The 16475-nt window shown below is 42.0% G+C and overlaps 1 protein-coding gene across 2 annotated transcripts in view; it reads left to right on the forward strand.

Annotated features, from left to right (window-relative positions):
- The first annotated feature begins 838 nt into the window (after positions 1-838).
- The window catches only part of LOC138918351 (phosphatidylinositol 3,4,5-trisphosphate 3-phosphatase TPTE2-like), a 390322-nt gene continuing 374685 nt past the window's right edge, over positions 839-16475 (forward strand). The window contains exons 1-7 of one of the 2 annotated variants that reach the window (XM_070239583.1): positions 839-1546; positions 2148-2250; positions 2615-2723; positions 8096-8191; positions 8626-8702; positions 9172-9315; positions 10183-10274. In XM_070239583.1, the coding sequence (XP_070095684.1) occupies positions 10225-10274 (50 nt within the window). In that variant the 5' untranslated portion in view covers positions 839-1546; positions 2148-2250; positions 2615-2723; ... (2 more) ...; positions 9172-9315; positions 10183-10224. Of the gene's footprint in view, positions 1547-2147; positions 2251-2614; positions 2724-8095; positions 8192-8610; positions 8703-9171; positions 9316-10182; positions 10275-16475 lie in introns of those variants that run through there. The other variant, XM_070239584.1, reaches the window with a different exon arrangement.

Consider the following 16475-nt stretch of genomic DNA (forward strand, 5'->3'; position numbering starts at 1 on the left):
CAACTCTGCCTCTTCCAGGTCTGCCCTCTAGTAAGTGATTCAGCCTTATTTGATAAAATCACACACATGAGGATATTGGTGCTACTATGAACTCATGGTGGCAACTAGTGTTCTGCTCCAACACCAAGTGAAAATCCTTTATTCATTCACTACTTCATTCATTCCATTCCTATGAAGCACCTTCCATGTGCTAAGTACTGTACTTAACCCTTGTGAACCCAAACACAAGAAGCTTCCTGCCTTGTAGAGTTTACATCATGACCTTCTTAGTCAATCCTCTCTTCCATCCTATTCAAGACTATTTCACATATTCTCCACTTTCCTCAAACTTTTGTTCCCCAGGCTTGATGGGCTGGAGCCCCTACAAAGAGGAACCGGAACCCATCAAATGGGAACTTGACATCAACAAACCTCCAAAGAGACTTATATCCCACCACTTCTTTCCTTTGTTTTCTTCTGAAAGCAGTATCTGCACCAGACTTTCCTTGTCTCTTCCTTTCTCCATCCCAACAGTTTCCACACTGTATTGTAACTTTTGGCTTGGCTGTCTCTCTTGCCTGAAGACAGGAACACTGTCTATCCCACACACTGCCCTGTCCCCAGCATCTGGAGCTCAATGTGTAGTGGCTACTCAATAACATTGGGAATAGTGAACGAACCACAGGCTGGATCTCCAGGAGGAGGCCCCGGCCAGCGTCCCCTGAGGGCGGCGCGCGCCAGCGCCGGGGGCGGGGCCAGCGCCGGGGGCGGGGCCAGCGCCGGGGGCGGGGCCAGCGCCGGGGGCGGGGCCAGCGCCGGGGGCGGGGCCAGCGCCGGGGGCGGGGCCAGCGCCGGGGGCGGGGCCAGCGCCGGGGGCGGGGCCAGCTGGACGTCCTTCTCTGGCGCCCTCGTGGCGGTTCAACGAACTTCACCTCAGGAAACCCAGATTCCCCTCTCTGGCTTCCCGGAGACAAGAGTTGGGCACATAATCTTCCAGATCAGGGTCGCCAGCCTTTCCGGATGTCCAAGCGTCTTTTCAGCCTGCCCAGCCCGAGGGGCTTTTCCGACATCCCTGTCAGAACGGCAGGGAGGCTCCGGAGCCCTCCAGGGCCCTTGCACTTCCTGGCCTCAGACGGTGCTCCGGTGCTCCGGTGCTCCGAGGCTGCTCAGGGCTGGGCCTCCGAGGTGTCGAGCCCTCTGTGCTGAGAGTCCACGAACATCCTGACATGAGGTAGTCAGGAGGACTGCTGTTTATTGAACCGCCATGAGGAGTCAGGGCTTCGGCGGGCGGCGGGACCCGAGGCCCAGATTCCACTTTTCCTGGGAATCTGTTCAGACCTGTCCGATAGAGCTGTGGTGAGACGGCGAGCGAACAAGAAAGGCGCTGCAGACGGGACCAGAATTGAGGACTTGGCGTGTGGCCCTGCTGCAGCTGCCACGTGGCCTTGGGGACCAGCCCACAGCCATCGCCCGCCCCGGCCCCTCGCTGAGAGGCGTTAGGCCTGGTCAGAAAGACTGCGGGCGAGACCTCAGGCCGTCGGCCTCTGCCGCTCCGCCCGAGACTGGGGTAAGCATCCCGCGCTGTCTTTGGGGGACCCGGATCCGGGATGTGGAGGGTGCTCACGGTCCCTTGGGACCTGCTTCCAGAAGAGCTGATCTTCCATGAAGCTCGGTGGCGCCAGCAGCGAGGCCCACTGGAAAGGTGCGCGGGAGGCGGCGGGAAAGGCGGGGACAAGGCCACGTGCCCCAGACACCAGGACACTTCGTCCTGAGGCCTCAGGCCGCCTCCCGCAGGTGGAACCCGACAGCAGGCTGTGTACCCGGCGGAGTGTCCGAGACCGCTGCTTCCATTCCGCATCTGATGCATCCTGCGCTCCTCAGGCCTGGTGTTCCATAGGATCTGTAGCCATGTTTGTTCCCCCCGAGGGGGAGGGAAATGAGGGTTTTTCAAAAAGCTTTTCTGAGAGAGAATTCCTACACAGTTCACCCCTTTCAAGCCTACAGTTCAATGGATTTTTAGTATGTTCCCAGAGTTGCGCAGCCATCATCACTATCTAATTTTAGGACTTTTTCATTACCCCAAAAAGAAGCCCCAACTTATTTCTAGTTTTCCCTAATTCTCTTCCCTACCCTCCACCCTCCATCCCGGGTCTTTGTTTTGTTGTTAGTGCCATGGTGACTCCGAGTGACCCCATGGACAGCAGAGTGGAACCCTGCCTGGTCCTTTTGCGCCATCCTCTCAGCTTCCAGCGCTCTATCAGGGTTTTCATGGTCAGTATTTTTGGAAGCGGGTGGCCAGGTCCTCCTTCTTAGTCTGTCTTAGTCTGGAAGCTCTGCTGAAACCTGTCCACCATGGGTGACCCTGCTGATGTGTGAAATACTGGTGGCATTGCTTTCAGTGTCACAGCAACATGCAGCCACTACAGTATGACAACCAAGAGATGGGTGGTGTGGTTTCCTAAGAACTAGGAACCCTAGTTCTGAACCCTAACCACTGGACCACTAGGGTTGGCTACTCCTTGTGTAGGCAACCACTAGTGTATGTTCTGCCTCTATAGATATGCTTATTCTGGACATTTCATATAAGTGGAATCCCACAATTTGTGATCTTTTATGCATGGTTTCTTTCCCTTAGCATGATGTTTTCAAGGTTCATCTGACTTGTAGCACGTCAGTACAGTCTTGCTCAGCATGATGACATTTTGATCAAAGATGGATGATATATACAAAGGTGGTCCCATAAGGTTAGTATCATATAGCCTAGGTATGTCGTAGGCTGTACCATCTAGGTTTACGTAAGTACACTGTATGATGTTCGCACAATGACGGAATCACCTAATGATGCATTTCTCAGAACATATCCTGGTCGTTAAGTGACACACTTCATTTCCTTTATTGCTAAATAATATTATGACTATCCCATATTTTAAATAACCTTTCATCCATTTATCAACATTTGGGTTATTTCTGCTTTTTGGCAATTATGGATGATGTTGCTGTGAACATTTGTGTGAAAAGTCTTCATGTGGATGTATGCTTTCATTTCTCTTGGGTATATACCAGGGAATTACTGGGTCATATAGTAACTCTGTGTTTAACCTTTTGAGGAACTACCAAACTGTTTTCCAAAGTGACTGTACCATTTTACATCTCCACTAGCAATATATGAGGATCCCAGTTTCTCCTGTATTTGTCAATGCTTGTTATTATCTGTCTTTTTGATTATCACCATCCTACTGTGTGTGAAGTGCTATCTCATTGTAGGGAAATGCGTTTTTAACAGTTGTTTCCTCATTATAAAAATGTTATAGAAACAATTTTGAATAATTTGAAAAAATTACTTTTAATATATGTATATATTTCTTTCCAGACATGGTTTATATAATACATGGTTTTAAAAATAAAAGTAAAAAAACTTTTGACATTCAATCATAAACATGTTGTGTTTATGTAAACTCTTCCTACACATTATTTAAAATAACTATGATATTCTCTGAGGTGGATATACCATATTAACTTAACCGTTCTATTTTTCTTTGACGTTTAGGTAGTTTTCAATATTTTGATGTTATAAGACTTAGGTTTTTCCACATAATTGTTTTTACTTAAAATTGATCTTGTTCCAAAAAGCATCAATATTTTCCTGAATTTCAGGAAAACCCAAGGTTCTACCCATGGGCTGCTGCTCTTTTCTTTCTACTGAGTTATCCACTCAAGTCATTAGTTATCAGTGCTAACTTCTTCTCTGAGCTGCAGACTCATAAATTCAATTGCTTCCTAACCTCGGTTTCCCACAAGTACCCCAGACCAAAGATCTTCAAAACTTAACCCATTATCTTCCTCTATCACCAACCTCGTCTTCCTTTTTATTTCCAGCACCAATAATTAGCACCCAGTCATCCAAGGAAGAAAGACAGGAGCCATTTTTCCCCTTCATCCTTCACAATAACTAGTCAGTCACAAGTTTTGCTGATTTTGTCTGCTTTTTCTAAAGTCTGTGCCTTCTCCCAGTTTTCCCTGCTACACTGGTTTTCAGGCTCTCAACATGTCTCACCTAAGCTGTGCAGTAGCCTCCTACTTGATTTCTAATCCCTCAGCGCTGTCCCTCTTAAATTCTTTCCCCTCTCTAGCTCTAGACAACCTGCCCACCACAAAATCATCATGAAACACCCCTACTTAAAATCCTTCAGCGATCCTCTATTGCCTAGTAAATAAAGTCTATATTTCTTAATATGGTGTAAAGGGCTCTCTATTTTTGTAGATTTTGGTACTCTCTGCTCTATATTTGTTACTAGAATAATAGATAAATGTCTACATTTTCCCCTGAAGTCCCCATGCTGTTCAGTGCTTCCATGTGTTTGTTTATTATGTTTTTTCTGTCTTGAATTTCTTCACCACTTTTTTTCTCCTGCCTAATTACTTACTGTCCTTCAAGCCCAAGCTCAGGCATCATCTCCTTCAGAAAATCTACCTTGAAGTTCCAGAGTGGGCCAATGACCCTTCTTTCTGCTCCACATAGTGTTGGTCTCTATCTTTGCACTTCAACATCCTTTTAAACCTACCTCCTGAGAATAAAGTTTCTTATAATTTCAATATCTATAGTCATTCCGTTCATTCCTTTTTCTTCTGTTTATAATTGTTGTTGCCTCCTGCTCATGGTGGTTTGATTCCTCATATGTTTGCTAGATTTTATCAAGAGCTTGTATTTGTCTGAACTTTAACTGTGAGAATCCTGAGGGACCCGAACTGAGATGATTTGCCTTGGTTTCTCCTGGGTGCTAGGGGTCACTACCAATCAGGAACTCTTTCAATTTAATTTATTGGATTGAGGTTTCTTGAACTGTGATTGTAGCATAAATTCAAATCCCAGCATGAGAATAAGGCTGGTTACAAAACATTAGGGAAGACTATTAAAATTATTAATGTTTTAAAATCCAGTGCCAGCAGATATACTGACTTGCTTGTAGGTTCAATTTGCCAGCATATAGATTTTTCCAAGTTTATCTTTTCAACTAAATATATATCCAGTTTGGGTGCCTGGATATCTGTGGAGGTCTCAGAGTCAACTGCACACTTCTTTAGGTTCAAATCCTATTACTTGGTTAACCAGCAAAACTCTAGATTCCCAGGGATATGTCAGAGCTTTTCAAAGCCCTCTCTTGACATCTGTTCCACAGTTTTTTTTTTTTTTTTAAATGTTACTGTTACTGAAAGTTTCTGAACTTGGTGCCAATCCAAATAATGAGAACAGAGTTTTGGGTAATAAGGAAAAAAACAGTTTTATTATTTTCTTTCCCAGGCAAAGGGGGTACCAGTTAGCTAATGCCTTAGGAGCTACTGGCTCCCTGTTAAGAAGTGGGTAAAGGGTTTTAAAGGTTTGCTGCTTGTAGGGAAGGAGAGCCTGTGACCTTGCTAATTAGCGCTTTCCCACCAGCCTGTGTTTGGCCTCATGAGGCTGCTTGCAGAGAGGTGAATGGTGAGATAAGGGAATCTGCAGATGGCTAACCTTGGTTGTCTCCCTCCGTGGTAGATGGTGGATTCTGGTGCCAGGAAGCCAAGGAGTTGGGGCCTGGGAAGCTTCAGTTTCTTGATATTCTCTGGACATCAATTTTCCTGTAATAAACTTCAAGGACCCATGATTAGCCAAAACTTTAGTGTGAGTCCAGTGTGAGGCCACCTGGGCTTTAACAATTTGTAACTTATATTTGGTTGTAAAGCTTAGGGAGTCAAAGGTTAAAGAAACAGATATTTACATATGAGTGTAACTAAAGAAGCAGGGAAAGGGGATGAGTGCTTTCTGGTTTTAACCCTGTATATGCTGGGTTTAATGCAGGGGAACCAATATGAGGGCCCGTATTACTTAAAAGCGTGTAACATTACCTATTGTTTGCCCCACCTCCTATCTACCACTTTAGGCAGCCACATGTTAACTAACAAAGCTCTACGTTTTTGGTTTTGACACACTTCCAGGGCATCCCTGGTTTCCGTGTTGGCTTACCACTTTAGTTTCAGCTCTAGAGTGTAAGAGTGTATGTGTGTGTGTGCGCACGCGTGCGTATGTAAACATTTAGTACTTCTCTTACTTTCTTGTGAGTTTAGCATTTAAAAGTATGTTTGAAAGTAATGTCAGTGAAAATGGCAAAGTAGAGACCTCCAGATATTCTTCCCTTTATAAAAGCAACAAGAACACTTGGGGAAAATGGTGAGAATCAACTTTTTCAAAACTCTGGAAATTAACCAAAGGCTTGCAGCCATTTGGGGAGCATTTATTTAAGAACATAGGCTGAATTTTGGTGGGACCAGGGGGCTCTGTGATGTTCTAACTTGCCCTATTCCTATCACACCCTCCCCAGCTCCATAGTAGCCTTGAAAACCAACATCCTGCAGTCATGGTAAAAACCAGCCTCTTGGATGCCATTGGAGGGAATAAAAGGGGATTGGACTCATTCAAAGCCCCATTCCCAGAGAACTGTCATTATTTGACCCATCTAGTGGGTCCCTGGGAAACCCCACTCAAAAGACTGCCTTTGACCTGACTTGTAGCTCCTCCAGCCTCTTCCCTGAGGACATTTGTTGAAAACAATCAATCAGAGGCAATTGTCAAATGTCATAGCTTCCTGAGGTGTAAATAGCAGTTGGGGCAAACAATAGGCTAACCAAAATGCTTAAAAGAAAAAGCTGTGGAATGAGATGTCCATAGGGAGCTTTGAAAAACTGCAACACATTCCCAGGAATCTAGAAGGACACCTGTACATCTTGGGATGTGCACATGTCCAGGACTTTGCATACTTAGGAAAGATGTGAAAAGGCCCAAAGCTCTCACCTCTGGCTAACCTTGAGGCTATGGTCAAGAAGAAAATGAAGGTTATGGTGGAGTTGTAAATTTTTTGGCTAAATGTTGAAGGCGTACTCTAACGTGCACACAAAGCTCCTTCTTAACAACTGAGAGACTTAGTGATTCCAGACATCTGAGGGAATCTCTGTCCAATTATTAGCTGACCATTATGCAAATCAAACTGACTTTAGTGGTCACACTGCACAGAGAATAGAGAGTTTACAGAAGTAGTTCAGGAAAGTCATTAAACAAACACACAAAAAAACAGCATCAATAAACCCTGAGGAAAGGGAAAAGTCTGATTTCCAGTTGTTAGCATTCTTTTTTATTTTTCAGTGAGGAAGATTGGCCCTGAGCTAACATCTGTGCCAGTCTTCCTCTATTTTGTATGTGGGATGCCACCTCAGCATGGCTTGATGAATGGTGTGTAGGTCCACACCTAGGAACCCAAAACCCCAGGCTTCTGAAGCAGATCGTGCAAACTTAACCACTGTATCACCAGGCCAGCCCCTCTTCTAGTCTTCAAAAAGTCCAGTTTTCAACAAAAAATTTAGAGACATAGAAAGAAGCAAGGGCTGTGACCTTCAGAAGAGTTTCTTGGCCTTTTTTTCATCCTCTTATATGAGACAGGAAGGCTAGAGGGGGATTGGGTTCTCTTGTTACCCTCCCCCTAGGCCAGATGAGGCTCTGATAGAGTAGTTTCTCTTTAGGGCAGGTCTTTCTCACAGAGAATAGAATGCTCTGAGCATATTTCAAAATGATCTGGCCTTTAAGTCATCAACCTGACACTTAAGTCAGTGACCGTTTTATTCATTTTTGTATCTTGCAAAGTGCTTTAGAGAAATACTAAATAAATATGACTTTAATCTTTTTTTCCCCATGTCTTCAACTGTGGCCATTTACTCAATACCAGAACATGTACCAATACAGACTGTCAAACTTAACTGTCTTTATTTATTCCTCTTTTTGTGGTAATTTTTATATCGTAATTTCCAAACAGAAATTTCTAATGCTTTATCTATATTTTTAAATCTTTATTTCCATATTTGTTTTCATTTGTTTAGCATGTGCTTCTGCCTTTCAGATTTACTGTACTAGGAATATGGGTGTATTTTTGATTTACACGTAATATTTGATTGCTTTCTTTCAATCCTGTGAAATCATAGCCTGAGTAAATGAAATGATTTTTTCCTGAGTCTTGTATTAACCTTGCCTATTTTAGTCAAATTTAATATTAGCTGGAAAACATTGAGCCCTCTGGTCATTCTCTTCAATCCACAGGGAAAGCCAAAAACTTATGGTAACCTTCTTCAGACTCAAAATATATAAGATGCATCCCCTCCATCAGATGCAAAAAAAAGAAAAGAAAAGTAACAGGTGAGAGTCTACTCTGAGATTATTATCCTGGGATCTTTGATCTTGGTACCCCTCCCTCCCAACATTTCTTTAAGAAGAACAGCGTCTGTGTGTCTGTTATTTGTTTTTTAAAAAAACTTATTTTATTGAAGTTATATTGGCCTATAACTGTGTAAATTTCAGTTGTACATTATTATATATCAGTTTCTGTATAGACTGAAGGTGTTCACCACCAATAGTCTAGTTTTTATCCATTACCATACATATGTGCCCCTTTACCCCTTTCATCCTCCCCCCATGCTCTTCCCCTCTGGTGACAACTAATCTGTTCTCCTTATCCGTGTGTTTGTTTATCTTCCACATATGAGTGAAATTATATGGTGTGTGCGTCTGTCTTTAAGTCCCTGCAGTCTAGAACCCAGTTCATTCTATTCCTCACTCTATTATGATCTCAGGAATGTCAGGAATCTCTTCTTTGGGACTGCCATGGAGATGGAGTTCTTGTTTCAGTACTGGCTTGTACCCAGCACAGGTAAAGACCTAAGGATGGGGGTCTCTGGACAAGGACATCCCATCCCATCCTCTGCCCACTATATTGCCCTCTCATCCTCAGAGAGTTAGAGTGTAACATTTTAGAGGCGGCTGGGTTACGGAGGGGAAGAAGGGTGGAGAGAAGGGGCAGGATGGGGGGCTCTGGGGCCCAAAGACAGGAAGGTTTGCCTTGCGCTCATCTATGGGGAGCATTAATTAACATTTCTCTCCCACGCAGAGACCTCCCCGAGCCCCCTCACCCTTGGGGGACTGGGGACAACTAGGTGGATGTAGGACCAAGTAGCAGTAACCTTGTTGCAGGCCGGGAATTGGGCCAAGATGACTTAACGGGCTTGGTTTTGGGAAATTAAAAATTAAAAAGAATGAAAAAGAAGAAAAGGCATTATCCCGAAAGACAACAGGAGAGAAAGCTACTACAAGGATTTCAAGTTAAGTTCTCTCCCATTTAGGAAAAGTTGTACCCAAGTCAAATATCTGAGTCCTGCACCCTACGGCCCCACCGTCCCACCGCCCCTCTGCCCCTCGGCCCCTCTACCCTTCTGCCCCAGCCCCTTGTGAGCTGCAGCGCCTCATCGAAAGCAGCTTATCGACAGGTAAGCGAATCTTGGGTTTGTAGGGGAGGGTTACCCCCAAGAAATCCAGCTCTCCGTTGGCCCTTCCTGGTTCTCTGGGCCGCCTCTCTGGAACAGATGGCAGTGGCCTCGGAGCTTTGAGATTACTGTTTCCATTGCGCATGAGCTGGTATCCCTTGAAAGTATGGCATTTACTGGTGTTCTTTTGGGCCCCAAGCCCAATACTCAAAATCAACATTTATGCCCAAATTAATCTGTCTTTTAAAAGTATTTTTCTATTTGTTTTCACTTTTCTCTCCTTGCCCAGAGTTTAGGTGCTTGTGGCACGTTTTTCAGTGTAGATATAATGTTGCTACTGATTAACTTGACAGTGTACTTGGTAGTGTCTTTTTACTCTCTAGTGACTTCCAGTTTTCTTACATGACATAAATCTGCTCTGTGAAATGTTGAGAGGCACATGTCTTTGCTTTCCTAGTCCTTTGATTTATTCTACAGACTATTTCAGGGTTAAAATATCGTGAATCACTATGATGATGTAAAATTGGCTTGAAACGGGTTTTGTTTCACTTTCTGGGTCCTGTGTAGCAAGTGAACAATCTTTAAAGCGCCCTATACTTGAGCCAAACTTGAATTTTATCGAACATTCAAAAAATGTTTTCCTCTATTTCTTGAACTAAAATAAAATAACTGAGGGCAAGTACACAATGCCTATTTCACAGGATTGATAAAATTGCACAGTATTGTAGATTTCATGTTTGTGGATTCAAAACTTTAGAAATGCTGATCCATACCTAGTAAGTTCTATGTGTGACTTTCTTTCTAAGTTGGGAATATCATTTGTGTTTTAAACTAATTGAATATAAAAATGCATGCTTTTCCTTTTCTTAGATTGATTTAGAGTAAATTCAACCACATGACTGCAACAATACTATGAAGAGGAATAGTTTAGATCTCTGGTTCAGCTGTTGCAGAAGTAATACGTAAGTGATAAGATTCAAATTCACTGAATTTTAAACATAATTCTCAGCCTTGGTTAATCGAATAGGGAATACATGCGTCCCTTCTTTCATAATAGATGTAGACTGTATGCAAATGAAATTTGTCAAACTCAGAATTTAAAGACCTTGTTTTATGCCTGTAATTTCCTTAAAAATAGCACAGCTTAGGCAGTGTGCCAGTAATAAAATGCATGTGCCAGTCATGGTCCCTTTAAGCTCCTCCAGGGGTGACTGGTTGCTCTGTCCATGGATGGTGAGCTAGTGTTCAACTCAGGAAGCCATTTTCCAGAGAAGGCCACTGCAACGGCTTCCGTTGTCCCATCTTGATCAACACCTGAAACACTGTTAATTCCCACAGTGAAGGTCACAAATGAATTTTTCTTAGTGACAGTAGTGGCGTGCAAATCAGCATGATAGATGTTGGAATTGTAGGAAGATTCAAGATCTGTGGAATTGGCTGAAATATTTTAGGGACAGCCCACTCTTGCATCAACAGGTTATCAGAATCAAATGAGTGAGGCTTGTAGTATATATACACTTAGGGATGACGCCAGAGGCTTTATCCTTATAGTGTCTCAAGCCATTGGTTGAGAAAGATTTTAGCATCTAGAATATGGGGAATCTATTGGAAATGAGCCTTTCATATAAGGTGATGTTTGGAGGACCTAAAAGGACAGACAGCTTACAAATGGTTGTGCCTGCTTACTACTGAATATTTCATTAAATGAATGTCTGTATGTATGGCATATTTTGTCTAAGACCTGCTTTTGTTGTAACCTGGTAGCATGACTTAAAGGTGTAGCTACTCTTCAACTACCCTAGATTTCTACTGTGGCTCCTCCTACCAAAAAGCACCTAAGAATTGTGCATGCCCAAGTTAGTTTAGGTCAGTTTGCAAAACCCACTTTCCTTAGAAGGCAGTTTAGCTACCTGCTTACTCATGTCCCATGAAGGAGTCACATCTATGTCCCCAAGCAGTTTATCAAGCTAGTCTTTCAGGTTTCATATACTACTCTCCTTGAAAGGAGTTCAGGTAATATCTAGGGACAGCTCATGCCCTGTGGGTAGATTGGTGCCCCAAGCAACATTCTTAGCAGTCCTGGCCTGTCATCTGGATCTCAGGGGTAATTTGTGTATCTGCCAGTTCTCTTTCTCAGAAGCCGTCTGGAAAATCCAGTAATCATTCAATAGGCTACCTATGTCAGAAACTCAAATTCTTACCTTTTTGGTTACCCAAATATTTTTCCCTGATGTAATTTATTAGTGTATTCTGCACAGTCAATCCTGGTAGTCTTCCTGTTGAAAAGCAACTGATACATATAGAGGTCTTTCTTTTTGAGGTAATCTTTTCTCTTAAGGCCTGAAGGGACTTCTATGAGCCATGCTTCATGGGCATCAGTACACCCATCTAAAACTGGGACTGCTCCTTTCATGGACCATCAGCCCAGGCCAAGGGGTTTGATGACCCATAGTCTAGCTCTTCTTTCCAGACAGTTTGCAAGAATAACATAATCTATCTGTGCTTAGAGTTCTAAGCTATTGATTAGAGTCCAAAATTGGTTTGTAGGGTGGAATAAAGAAAGACCATTTGATACAGTGTTTCTAAAATGTGTTCCTCACGTATTTCCACTGTGAGAAAGAGGTTTTTGTGGTCAAATAACTTCAGGAATCTTTGCATACTCTGGTCTCTCTCAGATAATCACAATGCTTATTAGTATACAAGTCCTACACACAAAAAAATGTGTGCAATCGATAATTTCTTAATTTTATTGAACATTTGGAGAGTTAGGAAAGTATTGTGGCTAAGAGCATGGATTCATTAACAGATGGATTCAGATCTCAGCTCTACCATTTCAGGCTGGTGATGATGGGCAAGTTACTCACCATCTCTGTAGCCCATTTCTCTCATCTATAAAATGGGGATGATAATACTATATACCTCCATGGGATTATTGTGAAAATTAAATGAATTATTTTATGTAAAGTATTTATAATAGTACCTAGCACATAAGTGCTATTATTATTATTAAATCCTATTAATATCTCCTCAAACTACTCTTCCATTACATACACATTGGGAAATGCACTTATTAATATATTGTATGTGACCCAAGGATGCCATAAGAGCAAATGCTGGTGTGGTCATTGAAACATGTCTTGTAGAAGGCATTTCCTGTGACATTTGTCTTAAGATCATTTGCAGACTTGATGCTTACTAAGCATGTGTGATGTCCAAAAGCCCACTGAAGAAAACTTTCCAATGCAAAAAAGTGTTTAAAAGACAGATATATTGAAATGATGGAAAAATGGAATCTCCAAACATTTCAGTTGTCACCAGGAAGACCTAATACAATGTCTAAAACCTACTTTTAGATACTTTTGAAATGAGAGAGAGATGATTCAGTTAATAAAAAGTAAGTTATGAGGTTAAAATATCTAGTTGTTCTAAAATTTCAGCATTCATTTTCTTAGTGTATGACTATTCTTACGACTCTTTCTAAAGACATTTGAATGCAAACTCTTAAAATACTGTAAAAATCTTTCATGTGAGATGATAGCAAATAATTTTGTGCCTTTTTAAAGGAAAGATGAAAGTTTGAATACCACTTTCGCATCAAGTGCCTCCTCTTTTAAATGTCACACAGCTGTTGCATGAGTCCTATCTCTATTGTGTTGAGGAATGGTAGAGAGGATTAGACACAGGTTGGTTGCTTGATGAAACAAATTGGCTTGCCAGTTACATTTGATAGACACTACATACTGATCATCTGCTACTCCGCTTTACATGTTCACATTTTCCAGGCACACTAACTGATATTAACCGACATGTTAGAATCCCAGTTTATTAATTTCAGTCTGATGTGTAGTTGGAAGGGGATAGAATGCTCATTACAGTTGGTTGGCACATTCTCTTCCCAGAATAAATTTCTCCTTAGAAAACCCAGTCAAGTTTTGTTGATGAGGATAGTCAGGATAAACGCAGTTGAGTGATCTCAAGGACGTTCTGTGCCCTTTCTTCCTGTTGGGCCTCACCTTGCAAGTGGTCCAGGAAATGTCTGTCAGCCTGGTTGGAGCTCTTGGTATACTGACCAACATGAAATCTTTGGGAGTTCTTCCCCTGACTGTATATTGGCTCTGCTTCCTTACATGACATTAGAACCTGCATGTTACCATTAGTTAGATCACAGATGATTTGGCATTATTTTTAGTTTCCTTGCTGAGACCAGAAGACCCCCTAGTTACTTTGGAAGATTTGAATGGTACTTCGCTTCCATCCATCATGCATTTACACATCATCTGTAGTCAGTTACGCATGCAGCTGACCATTCCCATTCAGTTTTCGTGGATTCTTGGTTCAGAGTGTGACATCTGACATGCAGACTGAGGGTGACGGCACAGTAAGAGATTTTCTTTTGATGGTCATCATGTTATTCTGTGAAGGATTAGCACATTTTTATGTTGCTTACTAAGCAAGAGATTTTCAAGCAGAGCGTTAGACAATCTTTTATGTCTAGATTCTCAGATAACTATTTAGAAATTGTATGTTACAGCAAGAAGACAAAGTTCTATACTTCTGCTAGGTTTCATTATGCTTAGCTGGAGGCTTTGACTCCCACAGTGTCAACAGAAGTCATTAAAACAAATCTGAGGGGACAGCTAATCTTTGACAAGGGAGCTGAGGGCCTACAATGGAGAAAAGAAAGTCTCTTTAACAAATGGTGCTGGGAAAACTGGAAATCCCCATGTAAAAGAATGAAAATTGACCATTCTTTCTCACCGGTCACAAAAATAAACTCCAAATTGATCAAAGACCTAAAGATTACACCTGAAACAATGTCTTCTAGAAGAGAATATAGGCAGTACATTCTTTGACATCAGTATCAAAAGGATCTTTTCACACACCATAACTCCTCAGATGAGGGAAACAATAGAAAAAATAAACAAATGGGACTTCATCAGACTAAAGAGCTTCTTCAAGGCAGGGGAAAACAGGATTGAAACAAAAAAACAGCCCACTAGTTGGGAAAAACTATTTACAAGTTACTTACCCGACAAAGGGTTAATCTCCATAATATATAGAGAACTCACACAGCTCAACAACGAAAAATCAAACAACCCGATCAAAAATGGGCAGGGGTCATGAACAGACATTTCTCCAAAGAAGATATACGGATGGCCAGTAGACACATGAAACGATGGTCATGATCGCTGATCATCAGGGAAATGCAAATCAAAACTACAATAAGACATCACCTTATACCTGTTAGAATGGTAAAAATAACCAAAACAAAAAGTGACAAATGTTGGAGAGGTTGTAGAGAAAAAGGAACCCTCATACACTGTTGGTGGGAATGCAAACTAGTGCAGCCACTATGGAAAACAGTATGGAGATTTCTCAAAAAATTAAAAATAGAAATACCTTATGACCCAGCCATATCACTACTGTGTATCTATCCAAAGAACTTGAAATCAGCAATTCCAAAAGTCCCATGCACCCCAATGTTCATCGCAGCATTATTTACAATAGCCAAGATGTGGAAGCAACCTAAATGCCCATCAACTGATGATTGGATAAAGAAGATATGGTATATATATATATATATACAATGGAATACTACTCAGCCAGAAAAAAAGATAAAATTGTCCCATTCACAGCAAAATAGATGGAACTTGAAGGTATTATGTTAAGTGAAATAAGCCAGATAGAGAAAGACGAACTCTGTATGACTCCACTCATAGGTGGAAGTTAAACATAGAGACAAAGAGAACTGATCGGTGGTTACCAGGGGAAAGGGGGTTGGTGAGGGGAGGGCACAAAGGGTGAAGTGGTGCACCTACAACATGACTAACAATAATGTACAACTGAAATTTCCCAAGGTTGTAAACTATCATAATCTTAATAAAAAATTAAAAAAAAAACAAATCTGAGGACAAAATTGTACAGTGCCAGATGGTTTTCTGACTTAGGGTTTTCTGTAGAATAATAGGTTTTTCTTAATTGAACTCATTTCTGGGTCATTTTTTAAGTCTTATTTCCAATCTGAGAATCCTACAGATACAGTTTCCTCTGTTTAAACATTCCTATATGTGAGTAATCAAAGTTCTGAATAAATTAATATTTTAAGTATAAATTGGGCAACACATTTTAAAGGGAAATCTGCAGTGAATGTATCAGAAAATTAATTATATTATTAGTACTTTATTAATAATTCACTTAAGAAGAATATAGTGAGCACCTACTATGCACCTGGCATCAATATATGTGCTAATGATATAGATTAAGAAGCAGAGACAAGGTCTTTGTTCTCTTGAAGTCTACATTTGGGCAGAAGAGGTGTAAAAGACTGAAAACAAATTAGCAAATGAAAACCAAGCAGTAATGAGAAGTCCTGTTGAAAATTAAACAAGTGATAGGGAGTGAGTGTAAGCCTACTTCTGGTTGAGGGTCAGGAAAGATCTCTTTGAGATGATGACAGTTTAAATGATGTCTGATTGACAGAGGAGTGGTGTGGTTCTGAGACTGGACAGTGAACCCACACCGCCGAAGCGGTGAGTGCTGAACTTTAACCATTAGGCCATCAAGGCTAGCTCTAAGGTCTGATTTTCTCAGTAAATTTAATATGAGGGGAGGTGATGGCCCCAGGCGCAGACAGTCTCAGAAACCGTGAAACACTGTGTCCACACAACTCCTGTGGTCAGGATATGTCACCTTTGAGCTCCTGAGGAAAGCAGCATTTGAGGAGGCATTTGAGGTTGTCACCTGGGGCTTGGGAGACGGAGGAGGTGGAGGAGTGAAGGATCAAGGATTGTTCAGCCCTTCCCTGCTTTCATCAGCTAACCTAATGCTACTCTAATTTTATCCTAGCTACATCTGGGTGGTTGCTACTTGTTTCTGCTGAGAAAGGAAAGTGATCGCTTCCAAGCAACTCAGGGGAGAGGCAAGAACGGTCCTTAAAATTTTCCCTCACACTGAGCCCCTCAAGGCTGCCACCCACTGCCCCTAATCCCAGGCTACCCACCAATTAAGAGACAGCCTTCAGGCCTCTGTCATTTCGCAGGGTTGTCACTCTTGTTATTTCTGGGGGTGCATAGTTCCTTAGGACTTCTGAAGTTTTGGGAGGAGGATGCAACATGCCGTACCATTTGGCGTCTTGATAGGAACCCATGATTTCTCTGGAAATT

This window comes from Equus caballus, chromosome 17 (genome assembly GCF_041296265.1).
Source record: "Equus caballus isolate H_3958 breed thoroughbred chromosome 17, TB-T2T, whole genome shotgun sequence".
NCBI classification, from domain to species: Eukaryota; Metazoa; Chordata; class Mammalia; order Perissodactyla; family Equidae; genus Equus; species Equus caballus.